This window comes from Polistes canadensis, unplaced genomic scaffold, assembly GCF_001313835.1.
Source record: "Polistes canadensis isolate GaletaPanama2010 unplaced genomic scaffold, ASM131383v1 scaffold_37, whole genome shotgun sequence".
Classification (NCBI taxonomy): Eukaryota; Metazoa; Arthropoda; class Insecta; order Hymenoptera; family Vespidae; genus Polistes; species Polistes canadensis.
The window spans coordinates 813,707-828,765 of record NW_014569584.1 but is presented as its reverse complement, the minus strand read 5'-3'; the positions used below and the strand labels follow the sequence as shown (position 1 = coordinate 828,765).

General features: G+C 33.3%; 1 protein-coding gene across 17 annotated transcripts in view; it reads left to right on the top strand.

The window, feature by feature from the left end:
- Positions 1–15,059, top strand: part of LOC106784523 (calcium/calmodulin-dependent protein kinase type II alpha chain) — a 65,963-nt gene that overhangs the window by 44,573 nt on the left and 6,331 nt on the right. For 3 of the 17 annotated variants that reach the window (XM_014744153.1, XM_014744156.1, XM_014744152.1), the window contains exons 11-15: positions 767–856; positions 4,544–4,573; positions 8,789–8,845; positions 11,460–11,690; positions 13,493–13,648. In XM_014744153.1, the coding sequence (XP_014599639.1) occupies positions 767–856; positions 4,544–4,573; positions 8,789–8,845; positions 11,460–11,690; positions 13,493–13,648 (564 nt within the window). Of the gene's footprint in view, positions 1–766; positions 857–4,543; positions 4,574–8,788; positions 8,846–11,459; positions 11,691–13,492; positions 13,649–13,874; positions 14,307–15,059 lie in introns of those variants that run through there. The other 14 variants (XM_014744168.1, XM_014744166.1, XM_014744165.1 and 11 more) reach the window with 10 other exon arrangements.

The following is a 15,059-nucleotide window of genomic DNA, read 5'->3' as shown; positions in this document are numbered from 1 at the left end:
CTTAAGACAAAAAAAATACAATTGCATGATTTCAATATAATATCTAGATGATTGTGCACGTTTGTTTCTTTTCACTTCCGTTTATTCTGTAATCTTTGTATATTTTTCTCTCTTGTATCCTATTTCTACGTCATTTCCTTCCTTCTTGAAATTAGCTTTCTGGAAACTCCCTTCTCTATTTTTCTAAACCCCTATTATAGCTGGTACAATAATTACAGTCTTTCTACAAAAATTAGAAATACTTTTTTTTTTTAATCGCTTTCAACGAGAGAGAGAGTAAACCTAACAAACGAAAAATTTCATAAAATCTTCATTCTGATTGAAGATTTTATTTCTGCTCTTTTTTGTTTTCACGTCAAATCATTGTCTATGCTCGCAGACAACAATTGGGATAAATTTGTGGTAAAATTAAAGAAAAAAAAGCTTTTTTCCAATTTTTAATGTTCTGAATTTGTGTTCGCTATTTTTCTCCAATGTTTTCTCTCTCTCTCTCTCTCTCTCTCTCTCTCTCTCTCTCTCTCTCTCTCTCTCTCTCTCTCTCTCTCCCGCTCTTACACTATTTATCTATCTATCTATCTATCTATTCTTCTTTCGTTTGTTGTCTCTTAAAAATAATATATATCTATCTATATCTAACATAAAAAGAATTTCTTAAGATACTCGTACTATTTACTACTACTACTACTACTACTACTACTACTACTATTACTTCTACTATTACACGCTTCCAATATCGATTTACTGAAAAACCCTCTGCGCACTCCAGGTCGAAGTATCATCACAAAGAAGGGCGATGGTTCTCAGGTGAAGGAATCCACCGACAGCAGCACAACGATCGAGGATGACGATGTCAAAGGTAAGAGACTCGTTTTTCCATCTTTGTGCTCTCTCGATCAAAATACAAATATATTGGTATCGAGTTAATATTGAACGAATGTCTGCGTCGCCTGTGTTCGATTCATTTATCTTCGTTTTTCTTTTCCTTTTTTTTTTTTTTTTTTAATCGAACTATTTTATCAAACCGTTTTTTTCTATCCAAAAACAAATGTTGCGAGTGCACGAAGAGGAGAAACTCCAAAATATATGCATACATTCAGTCACAAGAATATTTCTATATCCCCATTGTCAATTAAATGATTAATATTTGCTTGTAATCTAATATTTTTCTAATTCCTTAATTCATCAAGATGCAAAGGAGGATACATCAAGTAATACTTACAAATATAATCATTATATTTTGATTAAATTTTAATATTGCAGTTACAAGTAAATATCTATTATTTAAAGTTTATAATGGGGGGCAATGAATACTTCAATGATTTATTGTATGCATACTTGCACATATATGTGTGTATATATATTTTTATTCATCATTTTTTGTCGATAAAATACGTATTGAACATAGATATGACATATGATTTGTCATCGTCTATTGTTATATATTTTTATACATTCATATATAACAAATATTTTACATATTTTTTAAGAGAAAGATGGATTTTCTCGCTCAAATATGAAAATTTTTTCAATTTTCTTTCTTAATTACTTTTTTTAAGAAGAAGCTATGAATTCACGAAAGAAATATGACCGTAAAAATCTTACGACACGTGCTGGATTTTTATTTCATTTTTTAGATAAAAGAAAATAAAAATAGAAAATATATAAAAGTAAATCAAATGAAAAGAAATGGAACGTACTGCGACACGTGCACGCACTTTGATTCGTTACTGAAACAGATCATGATCTTCGGTTATCACGTGCAAATTGGTAACTCGATTTCTAATTTCAATTCAATTAACGAATTGCCATTCGGATTTATTTTTTTGTTCTATCTTTAATTAAACAAGAAAAATCCATTTTTTCCTATTGGATTCGTCGAATGGCAACACGTTAATGAATTTCCTTATTGTTTTCCCTATCCCAATTCCTCGATTGTTCAAATTTTACTAATAAAGGTATATATAAATATTTTCGAGATTCGTTAAGCGAACTTAAACGATTGTTAGACAAATAAATTTAAACTTTCTGTTCTCTTTCTATCTTTCTTTTCGATCAAATAAATGAATTTAATTAAGTAAATTGAACAATGCAGAGGATAGGTTATCTATAGTATTAACAAAAATGTTTTCTAATTATACTAATGATAGTCATGCATGCACCCAAAATCCATAGAATCGAATTTAAATGAAATAATCAATTCTGTAAACTTTGTACATACATACAAGCATACTTTTGTAAGGTAGATAGTATCGTCATTGTTGAATCGATATTACTGTAAGATTTATTTACCAAAAATGAAGAGAATTCCTTTGAGATGGCCTATCCTCAAATTTTCTTAACGAATCTCTTCGTTGAATTTTGCGGTATACGAGAACCACGAATTAAAAATTTGTGCGTATCCGCATACGTGTAGGTATATACAGATATATATATATCGAGAACGTTATCTATTTTGTTTTACCCTCAAAAGTATTTAATCGTAGAGTAATCGATTGTTCTTTCCCCTATTCCCATTCCCTTGTTCTCCGTTTCAGAACACTCTTTTCCTTGATATATAAACTTCAATCTATTTAACACATACACATACAATTCCTTATTCCCTCTTCTAATCTCTAAATTGCTATATAATTACATATATAGTTTTTTCTATACATACACATATATAAAGTGTATCTATAGAAATAAAATTCAAAATATTGTACGTATAAAACTTACTTAAAACGAAATACCATCCAAATATCTCGATCGCTATTGGTGATAGGAAGGAACAAATATGTAGGACAAAACTTATTTGGTTTCATAAAAAATATTTTTTATATAACAAAAAAATACAAACGATAAATACGTAACTCGTAATATAGGAACTGTAATACTTTACGCGTACATATAACATGAAATTATGGCATTCTCGAAATCAAGTAAATTTCGTCGGAAATATTTTTATTCCGACACCGATAGCAATGTGAGTTATTCAGGTAACTCGTTTTAAAATGTCATACCTAGTATATGCGTACAGATATATGTATATGTATTTTTTGTGCTATCTCTCTCTTTCTCTCTCTCTCTCTTTCTCTTTCTTATTCGATCTTATATCCTATTCCTATCTCCTTCTCCAAATTTGTTCGCCCCTTTGAAATACTTCATGACTCTCAAAAATGTTCTTGAAAGCATCGTGCATTCTCAAACTTGCTCCTCTCGATCGCTCGCTATTGATCGTCGTGTTACACGTTCTTTGACACCATTTACTTACATGTTGGAAAGTTGTTTTGAATTCGTGAGCGCTGGTAGGCATTTTGTGTGGCAGACACCCGCTTAACGGCAAGGTTTATTATACTTATCAATAATCATTATCTTCGCGATAGATAGAGAAATTCGATCGAATTGAAAATGGGTACCTTATCAAAAAAAAAAAAAGGATCAAAAAATATACATAAATTAATGAAGAAACATTGATTGTATAGTGCAGGACTCGTATTTTTTCATCCTAACTGACTCATAATGACTATGATAACGAGACAACAATCTCCGTTCGATCAATTTCGCCATTCGTTGTCTATCCATTTATATCGACAAATTTTCACAAGCACGCAAAATCATCATCGTGTTACGTAGTATACTTCTTTTCTTCTCAGTTTATTTTCTTTTCTTTTCTTTTCTTTTTTCTTCATGTATTTCGTTTAATTCAATTTCCTGATCTCTTCTCTTTCTCTTTCTCTCTCTATCTCTATCTCTATCTATCTATCTCTATTTTCCTTTCAATATATACATATATATTATATTATATTACACGTAGTAGTCGAAGGAGAAAATAAATTTGACAACGCGAATAACGAAAAATCCTTTTGCGTGCATGCATTCCCAAGGCATTTTTCCTTGATCCTTTACACAGTATGCCAAATGAATTTCATTTGCTTCTAAGCGCCAGGCACTGCACCATTACGCGTTCACACACTTCACTTTGAAATCCCTTTTACACTATCCTTCTCCGACGAATAATTTATCGGTGTCGAAGAGAACGATATTCTTTTCCGAGTACAATGATCCCATCAGAAAAGAAAGAAGAAAAAAACCCCGTGAATTTTGATTACCACACATATGCATAAATCGTAATAAGGTATAAAAGATAGAATTATAGTATGCTCACAAATCCATAACACGTAAAGGAGTGAAACAAAAGTGATCTATTAATTTTCATAAACGAAATCCTCTTTTTTTTCCTTACTTATTATTCCTCTATTTTTTGTTATCTTTTTTTTCTTACGTACGTACGTAGATATTAATTTTATTTTCTCTCGAAAAACTTCGACAAGCCCGTCTGGATTTTCTCAGGGAAAATAATCAATTAGAAAGATATGAAAAAGAAAAAAAAAATAAATAATAATAATAATTAAAAAAAGAAACAAGTTTTTATCGATCTATCTTTCTTTGTTTTTTTTTCTGTTCTTCTCATTAACATATGTTATCGAATATGATAGCGATGTCTGGCTTGCATAAAGATATATTTATATTTCCGTGTGTTGTAAAATTCGTGGGAATTTTGCAGCACTGATACAGTGGATCGAGAATGCGAACCGTGAGTAAAACAATTACATCGAAAGCAAAGTAACTTGGCGAAAATCAAAAGTTTGGCCGATGTTTTTTCATTAGTTAAATATTTATTGCAAATGCTATTAAATAACGTAACCAGTAGTTAGTTTAAGGGCGCCTTTTCAAAGCCAGAGAGATTTATTTATATATATTATATAATATAATTTGCATATACGATATATGTCGAGGAGGACGATATCCGTTTTCAAAAAAAAAACAAAAAAATCATGAATTTTGATCTACTGCACATATAGATATATCGTGAAAAATATCAAAAAGTAATAATAGTATTCTCACAAATCTGAAACACGTAAAAGTATGAGAATTCTTTTTTTTTTGTAATATTAATTAATAATTGTTTTAATATTATATTTAATTAATGAGTACATTTAATATCAAATATATTCATTATGCTCGATTATTCGGATACGTTTTAAAGAATGAAATCACTTTATTTCTTTTTTTCTTTTTATTGTTTCATAATTGCAATAGCAAGTAAAAAAAAAAATCGTTAAATGGGGGATCGCTGTTGAAAAGTGAAACATTTTTGAAATTCGCGAATCGTTCCGATCCATATAACGCGTATACATACATACATGTATATATATATATATACATAAATGTATATATAGATGATAAATATTTCATTATTGCGACGATGAGATCCAATTAGCACGCTCGTAATAAGTTTATCGATCTACAATAGCGCCATGAAAATCTATTCGGCAAATTTTTCAGTTAAAAGTAAAAATAGAATGTACGAGCCCGCGAATAATTCATTCTACGAGAAAACTACCACCACTATCAGTTAATAAATCAAATTCATTCCTTTTTATCGAACATTTATCTCTCTTCTTAGGTGCGTTAGCTGCCTTGGTGAGAAAACTTAGCGAGATTAGATTTATAGATTTCAGTAGAAAAGAAAAATAAACTATAGGTAGATACTTAAACGATAATATCGCGATGAACTTTTCTCAAACGAGTAAAAGAAAAAGAAAAAATATCGCGAAATAGATACATGCGTATAGAAGCTTTTCCTTAAAGCTAAATTCGCAAACGACGATTAATTATTGTGTCTCTAGATAGCAACGTTAGTATACTTTAAGTACCTAATATATTAAAGTAGCAGCTTTCTCGTTTGCTTTCGCGTGTATGTCCGCATAGATAGAAAAATTACACGCGAGTTTGTAATTACAAACCAAAACAAACTGTACGATCGAACGGTATAATATTATGTCGATAGATCGCAACTTTAGTTTGATCATTTCGAATTTGTTGCTACTAAACGGTGAATGCATCGTAGCTATATATAGCTATATATACATAGATAAATGTTTTTTCGTCGTTTGCCGATGTTAGATTCGACGATTAGACGTATTACGTACTTACTTTAGGTATGTACGCAAATTAGGTGTGTATATAGCGTTAGATGTTCGTCGGTAGCCAAGATATCGACTCACGCATCTCATATCAATTTAATATTTTGGTTTCTTTTTTTTTTCTTCAATATGTATATATATATAATTTTTGTTCTCTCCCATTCTGCACACTCGATATAATATTCTCTTCTTTTTCCAAATAATTATTATTATTATATTTCCGGATATGTCTGTCTCTGTGTGTGTCTGTCTTTCTATTTCTTTTTTCATCGTTTTTTTCCCTACCTAAGCCTTTAAATTAAATCTTGTAACAAAAATCTTGGTCGTTGCACTTTTTAGTCATTGCACAAATCAATGACGTCAAATTCCTTACGAATTTCACACGTACACTTTTTCATACTATATTTAATAATAAATTTAATAATAAAAGAAAACTCCCCTCTCTCTATATATATCTCTTTCTATTCCTAGCATCAATTTACACATCATACACGATTCTATTTCACGCCCACTCTCTTTTATTTCTATCTATTTCTCTCTCTCTCTCTTTCTCTCTCTCTCTCTCTCTCTCTCTCTCTCTCTCTCTCTCTCTCGCATTATATTTGCCTACGTTTTTATTACATATTCGATTTTCAATTCGGTGTTATGGATTTATGAAAACCTGGCACCAATCACACGGAATGATCGATTCAACAACAATCAAATCCGTATATCTCTCCTCTTGACTGCATCTCTTTGGAAATCTTTTTTTAAATTTTATTATCAACAAAATATATATACATGTATATATATATATATATATATATATATATTTTTTACTAGGCGTTATTTTTGTTTCCGTTTCGTAAATCGTATTACCACATTTATCTCAAGCTGCTGTTGCGCTTTCAATCGTCCCCGTTTGTCGTCCATTTCGCTTACTTATGACGATTGATACGATGCATGATGCTTTGTTCGGTTCTTGCACGTCTACTTTTAAATTGTCCATGTCGAAAGGATATGTCTTGTACTATGGTTATTAGTTATTATACATCTTGCCAATGAGCCGTGCCTATGTATTTACTCTACCTTCTATGTATTGCATTTACATATATAAGCGTTACAAATGGCTAACGCAGATATACATACACATTGATGCTTATAAACTTACTTTACTTGCCAATGATTTAAACGGCCATTCAGAAATCTTCTGCATTGTGAATAACAAAAACGTTTTATTCCTATTATCTTTTGTTGTACGTTACGAAAAAGTTGGTCAATGCGTATGTACACATGTATGTAAATGTATCTGTACGTTTGGTACCGATTGGAAGTTGAAAATTATTATTAATTATTTTGACTATAGTAATAAAATAAGGAACGAATTTTATAATAAATTGTACAACGAGAAACTAATATCCTGATGAATTTTCTTGCTGATTGATCTATTGAATAATTGTTAGAAGAAAAATATATGATCGAGGTCATTCGTTCTTTATTAATTGACACGTTGTTCGAATTCACCCTTATTTTTCTTATCATCGATTATCACAAATTTTGAATTTAGGAATGGGAAAGTCTTGCACGTTTTTTTTTCTTCAACTTCACACCTCACCCCCTTCCCCCTGCTACTTCTTTTTTTTTTTATCACCACTGCTCGAGTCATGATCTATTCATGACGCATCGAGAAAGATACGCACGATCGCTAAAAGTGCGCTGCACCATTCCGGCACTTTCTCCCGTGTGATTTTTATTTTTATTTTACCTTTTTCTTTTTTTTTTTCTTTTTTTTATATATATATATATATATATAAAAAAATATATATATATATACACATCTATTTTTTGATTTTATATTCATATAATAAATCTCAAATCGTCTCTTCCAATTGGTCCATCAATTAATATAATCTCCCTTTTTCGCATCAAAGCCCATACTTTTTGGCAACGACCAAATCAATACAAAAATATATTTGTATTGGTAATTACGACAGTGGACTAATGTAAAATCAAAATATATGAAACATTCATTTTGTGATATATTTTATAATATGAATAATTGTTATATAAAATAAATCACACACACGATCAATTTTTCCTACTTTTGTTAACTTAGTCCAGGGTCATAATTTCGTGCGCATTTAAATACAAATTTTCGTAGATGTTAATTAAAAAAAAGAAATAATTGCCGGGTAAAAAAAAATAGTAAGAAAAATTATGAAGCTGTATTAAACGTTCGCTTTGTAAATATTTTACATACGTACGAACATTCGCATAAATTGTGTTGCATTTTTGTCTGACATACTTATTAGAAAAAGAATAAAAAAATCCAAAAGATATAAAAACGGTTCCAATGAAATAGAAAGAGTCTTGTCCCTCGGCGTAGTATATATTTGTTATCATTTGTTATCGGTGTCGCTAAAAGCATGATGATCGATTGGTTTCACTGGACAAAAATTCATTTTCAAAATGATCAAATTCTATTACGTTAGTTTAAAATTACGATTAACAATTTGTCTTCTTTACATTCGTTTAAGATTTTCGTATCCATATAAATGAATGATATCGTTGCAACCAAATAAAAACAAAAATCTGTAATATAAGTATATACTGGCATATGTATATACAAAGAAAATAAATACATGTATGCAATGGTACGTGTACATATGTGTCTATATATAAGTGTCAAGTAATATATTAAAAAATAAGGTATGAAAGAAAGGAGAGAAAAAAGAAAACAAAAATATTAAAAAGAAAAAAAAAAAAAAGAACATGCATTAGGTAATTGTATCTTATCACATATTCGTATTTAGGTGATGTATGTATGTGTGTATGTTGTACAGAGGATAAGAAGGGCGGCGTCGACCGGAGCAGCACGGTCATTGCCAAAGAACCCGAAGGTAACCTAATTAAAAAAAAAAAACATTAATTAACTAAACGAACAAAAAAATCAAAGAAAGGCTAAGAAACATTATGCAACGTTTCAAAGTCTTTCTTCTGTGTATACATATTTATTTGTCGTACATTTAAAATGCATATTTTCATTTTTGTCGAAAATAATTGGACATATCATTTTTCTATATAATTAAATATCATCTTCGAACGCATATATGTATACATATATTTCATATATCAAAATAATTATTTACGTGTGTAACACATGCGTGTTATCCCCGAGTGATATCGTCGCGTACACGCGTGTAAATAATCTACCACGATTACGATTATTATATTTCTCATTCTTTTTTTCTTTCTTTCTTTCTTTCTTTCTTTTTGGCACGTTGGCACACTAAAACGAAAAATCGCACCTCAATATTGCACACATATACATTTTATACTTATATATAATAATATATGCGTATGCGTAGGGGTAAAGAAAAAAAAAGAGAAATAATATTAATAATAAAAGTGTTTCAGCGTGCCAGTGGAAATCATTTTTTCAGACATGTTAATATCCATCCCTCTCTCTCTCTCTCTCTCTCTCTCTCTCTCTCTCTCTCTCTCTCTCTCTCTCTCACACACACACACACACACTCATTTGTTAAAAAAAGGAAAAAAAGAAGGAAAATGATCGGAAAAAAAGTTACTTTCGTTCGAAGGGATGACGAGGGTCGTTGATATCGAACAAAAATTTGTCCGTTTCCGAGAGGCGAATGTTATTTTTTTTCCTCTTCTATTTTTTTTCCCCTAAATTTATATCTATATCTATATATGTATATGAATACACATATATGTATGTATATATAGGTATATAGAAAAAAAGTTCTTGTCGAGCTTCGAAATCGAGCTTTTGTTGCGCCCTGTTTGTTCCAGCTTATCCGCTAAATCGTACGGTGGATCGGCCGTCTTTCCAAACCCCACCCCAACCACCCCCCACTTTCTCTCTCTCTCTCTCTCTCTCTCTCTCTAATTTGTGTTCGTTCCATCTCTATTTTTCTCTTACAAGCTCCCTCCAAGGAAGCGAACTAATCGTTCATGCTCGCTCGACTGATGATTACTTTTAATCGTATTCGCGATTTTCTCTTTTTTTTTTTGTTCTTTGTTGCACGATAAACTTTTAAATAAATATATGTATATGTGTCCGTGTGTCTTTTCGTGCGAACTAACGAACACTCGAATTTGACTCCGCGCGCTATACGAAGGGAAAGAAGTAATTACAAAAAGAAGAAATTGAGTATTAGTAAATGGTCGATAGGTCGAAGGTTATGATTTTGATATATCATATAAAAATAAGAAAATGATATAGAAAATGTTTGTGAACAACATTTAGGGAAACAATGTAAAAGAAAATGTATATAATGCACGGGGTTCGCATCGCATCAATGGACAGACCTGTCTCCGCGCGCGTCCTCTTGGCATTAGATCTTCAAAATAGATCCGAAGTAGTCCGCAGAGTTCGTTCGATAGAGTAACTCGCATTTAACTGGCATATTAATTTATGCCTTAATCATTTCAAAAAGTACGCGGGTGTATAGAAAAATCGTTCCACCTTTTTCATCATCGGTCAGTAGAATAGTAATAGTTGAATTAATCGCGAATAGTTTTCTAGTATTTCTCAAATCGATCATCGAATCAATCTCGAATCGAGTTCTTCTTCGAGATGTACCTTCGAGGAAGATAATCGGAAATGTCTACGATCGGTGCCACCGCAAGCTCGTCGAAAGTACAATCGAACAGCAACGACTACAATCACGGTGGGTGTTTTTCTTCTTGAATCCTTCAATCCAGGAGCTAAGAGGGACGATCGATTTTTATCCGACCGATCGATCGTTTTGACAAACGGACAGATAAATCTTTGACTAGCTCGCAACCTCGCGTAGTTCTACTTTCGTTCGAATCTTCTGTTTACTTCGAGTGACGTTTCAATTTGTTGGAGAGTACCTTAATACCTAAGTCCATTGTGTATATATGTATATATACATACATACATACGTAGGTACATATGTGCGATGGCAGAAAAGTTATTTATTCTTTTTGAAAGAAAAATAAAACAAATCTCATCCGTGATCGAATCGTACGCTTCAAAAGGACTTTCCTTTCGAGGAAGAAAATTTTGCGACCAACTTTCTACCCATTAGAAAATTCTCCCCAAAAGGAGTAGTTTTAATGAAACTCACAAGTTTCGAGCCGAACGAACTACTGAGTACACCAGGTAGACGGATACCCAATTTACGATCTATTTCAGGAACGCTTTTTCTCTCTGTTCGTTTGCAAGGTCGTAAGCTTCAAGAAAATGTCGTCGGCGTTTGACGTCTAACACACAAACAAATGGCGTGGTTGACTAACCAAACGTTATCGGTTGCAATGTTTTGCAGCATCCTGTCCTTCCACCGCCCCGCCCCCCCCCCAGCGCCAGCATAGCGATCGAAACGCGGTCATGAGACGCGCCAGATCGATGAAAGGACTCCAATCGTCAAGTCCGAATTCTATCCCTAGCTTTGGCACGTTCTTCTTTGAATAAAGACTATCCTGAAATTGTTGAAAGATATTATTTTTGATCTCTTCCAAACGAAGGATCGAGTTCCAGCGGTGGTGTTACACCGAGCAATCCAGGAGGAGCACTTTTCTCCTTGATAGATAGCGCTACGAGCAGTCTCGTCAACAAACAACCCACTACTACCAATCAGGGCCAAGCGCAAACGGCACAAATTGTAAATCAGAGTCCACCGACAACGGGTCATGCTCAAGTGCAGCCCACGGCCAGTCCGCTTGGATTAGCCGCTGTACTCCTTCAAGGAGCGCAAGGTAAATGCGTGAGACCTTGAGTGCATTAGTCCAAAAGTGATTTGGCCTCTTCGAGATTGTTTCTCCGTTTTCAACAAAACTAGCCCATGCGAAATACTATATTTATATGATAAGAATAATGCATTCGGAAAAGGATCCCGATTACTTAATTTAGCCTCTATTATGCAAATCTATTTTATTTTAGGACTATTCCTGATCATATCGCACGAGACTAGAGTTCGTAATAGAAAATTAGACTTAGCGAACGTAGATTCGAAGTTGTTCGTTGTAACCCGTTGAAGGTAGGTTAGTTCGTTTAGGATACTGCGATTAACGCGTTAGAAGAATGATATAAAGCGACGAGAAAAGAACGTTTTTAATAAATGCATATTAAAACGTTACGCGCGAAAAGAAACGTGACGTTACGTTTTAGAATGATTGTAGGATTAAAGATGAACGTAACTTGCAAAGTGGCGACGATGAAAATGTTGCATTAGGCTACGCCACCGTGGCTCGCATTCCTCCTCAATCCAACGTTTATGGACAACGTAGAGAGAACATTGATGGTAAGAAGATGGCTGCGTGTATAGATTTTGTAAAAAGCACATATCCCTTAGAATCGAAGCATGACTTGGTTTTATTCACGCACAAGCAAACGCCAATCACCACGTTCTTTGATCATAATCGTCATTCCTTAGATCAAATTTATATCATTACTCATACATAATTTGTCATAAAAAAAAAAGAACAAATCATCGCCTCGAGAATTTACGAGCTACAGGATTATAAAAAAGTAAGTAGATTATTGAACCTTTCGTTATTCTACTAATTATCTAATCATTCCCATAGTCACGCACGCGATCATCGTTATTCGTTTTCATACCGAGTCCAAGCTTTGAAATATTTCAGAAACACACTCGTACACACAAACACACATATGTTTCTAAGCACCGTAGATATGATATCGTCCTTTGGCGAATCACTCGAGCACTATCCTTATCACGATGTCATATATTGCATTGCATTGCAATATCCGCAAACTCTCGATCCTCGGTACTGTCCGCTTTCGTCAAAACTGTCTAATTGATATAGTAATTAATTGTAAGAATAATTAATATCTATCTCTCTCAAATCCATCGATATATTATTGTATTTTGCTTTCTTAACATTTGGACCAACGTGTTGTTGTACCGTCTCCAGAGTACATTTTTAAGTTCCCCGACTTTGTGTTTTTCCTTCTCTCGAATACGCGATAAGTATAGAAAGATGAAAAGAAAGAAAGATGAGAAGAAAGAAAAAGAAAAACTAGAGGGACGAAGCATCATCGTGTTCTCAATACTTTGAAACATTTTATCGGTATTTATAACAGCTCCCAAATAATTAGAAAAACTTCAAATATCGTTTTCTCTCTTTTCTCTTTCGTATACAAATAAATGTACAGAGGTATTCTGAAAATATGTGAGCATAACTTCAGGGGTGGCTTCAGCAGGCTGAAATAAGAAAAAAAGTTGATACAATTGCAATGGTGTACTTGCATAAAAATGTTTGGAAGTGACCACTTTGTGCTTGAATGCAAGCTTCGAAACATCTTATGCGAGACGAGTTTACGCGATATAAGAAGTTAACTTGTAAATAGTCGAAGCAAGCAAATAAAGTTATATGAAGTTATGTATATTCGCAAATTTGAGAATGGCCTGTATGATGGTATATATACTTGTATCCCATTTGTGTTACTTTCGTTGGTTCTCTCTCGCTTATTGGATGATGGCTGAAACTAGCTCGTATTTTCTTTTGTTTTTTGGTTGGATTGGTTGCATGACTAGCTGGCAGCACAGGAAGCGTGGGCAGTGGTTCGAGCAGTTCGAGCAGCAACAGCCAAAACAGTCAAACAGGGGCGTCGCCCTCCTCAGCGGCCACGGTTTACCTCAGCAACGCCAGCAACGTGCCGCCCTCGCGACGCCACGACTCTTCGGCCACCGGTCTGTAATGCAAAACCAACCTCCCGTTCCACCAAAATATTGTCCATTTATTCGACAAATCCCGAATAATCCCGACACACAAACCCCCTTGACCTAATAATCTCGGTCCCTGACACGGAACCCTTCGTTATTATCCGTGAGTCTCTATATTTTTTCTCTGCATGCTCTCGCTCTCTCTGTGTGTGTGTCGTGTGTTACGTGCCATCTTCATCGCAACGAAAATCAGAACGAGAAGTTCGGCGTGCGGCGGTGCTCTTTGATAACCCAGCGCCGAATGCGCATCATCCTGCAACCAATTGCAACGGCGAACGCGACGACGGTAAGAAGAAAATCATCGAGGAGAGTCCTAATATTCCAGAGGATTATAAAAAGCCCAGTGGAAAACAGGAGAAGCCGTGCTTTAAACGGTGTAGCTTGTTGTGATCTAAACGAAACGCGATGTTCTCTCAGTTTTTATTTGTTTTTTTTTTTCTTATTATTATTTCTCTCTTTTGTTCTCCTTCTCGGCTAGATCGCGATCTTTTATATCAGATTAGACCAACCGTTTGAAGGATAACCGATTCATATACGTACACTGATCCGTACAAACTCGTACATATTACTTGCACAAAAAGTATCCTTGTCGAATCAATGCAATAGTTCATACAGTTTACTATGCCAATATAATAAAAAAGGAAAACAAAGGAAAATAGTACAAATTTCGATTACATTTCCGACGTATTTACTTTCGTCGTTTTTCTATCGACGATGACGTAAACACAAACCAGTGTGCGTGCAACGCGCATACTGCTAGGTACGAGTACGGAAAGGGTGCGTTCAATTTTAATAAACAGTATAGATGTAAACGTATAGATATATATGTTACCGTTAAGGTGCATAATTCAGTTAATATATGAAATAACAGTGAGCATTGTTCTAAAAACAACAGCCAACTTTTGAAGACAAATCAAATTTCAATTTCATACTTTAATTGATCGGTGTAATTGTTTCATAGATTAACGAATTAACATATGTTCACATATATATATATTAATAGTTATTTCTTTCTCTCGGTATATATTCTTCTTATTATTATTTAAAATAATATAAGCGCGTAGGATACGTAGAAGGTTGATCATCGCTTGAAGCGTGTGAACGTCCCATAGAAATATTATTTCCGGAGCTCTCTACGTTGAAGGCTACACGTATATACATGTGTTCTCTGTGTAGGTATGCATAAAAAAAACATACAACGTCTTTAATAAATGCATATAGGGTATATACATGCATAAAGTATTATTTCAAATAAACCAACGCAAAAATAATTTCAAACCATAAGCTTCCCAGACTAGACGATCATCTTTTTTACTTTCGCGCGATTTAAGCTCCGTGCTTGTAAAGCTTTATATATATATATATATATATATATATA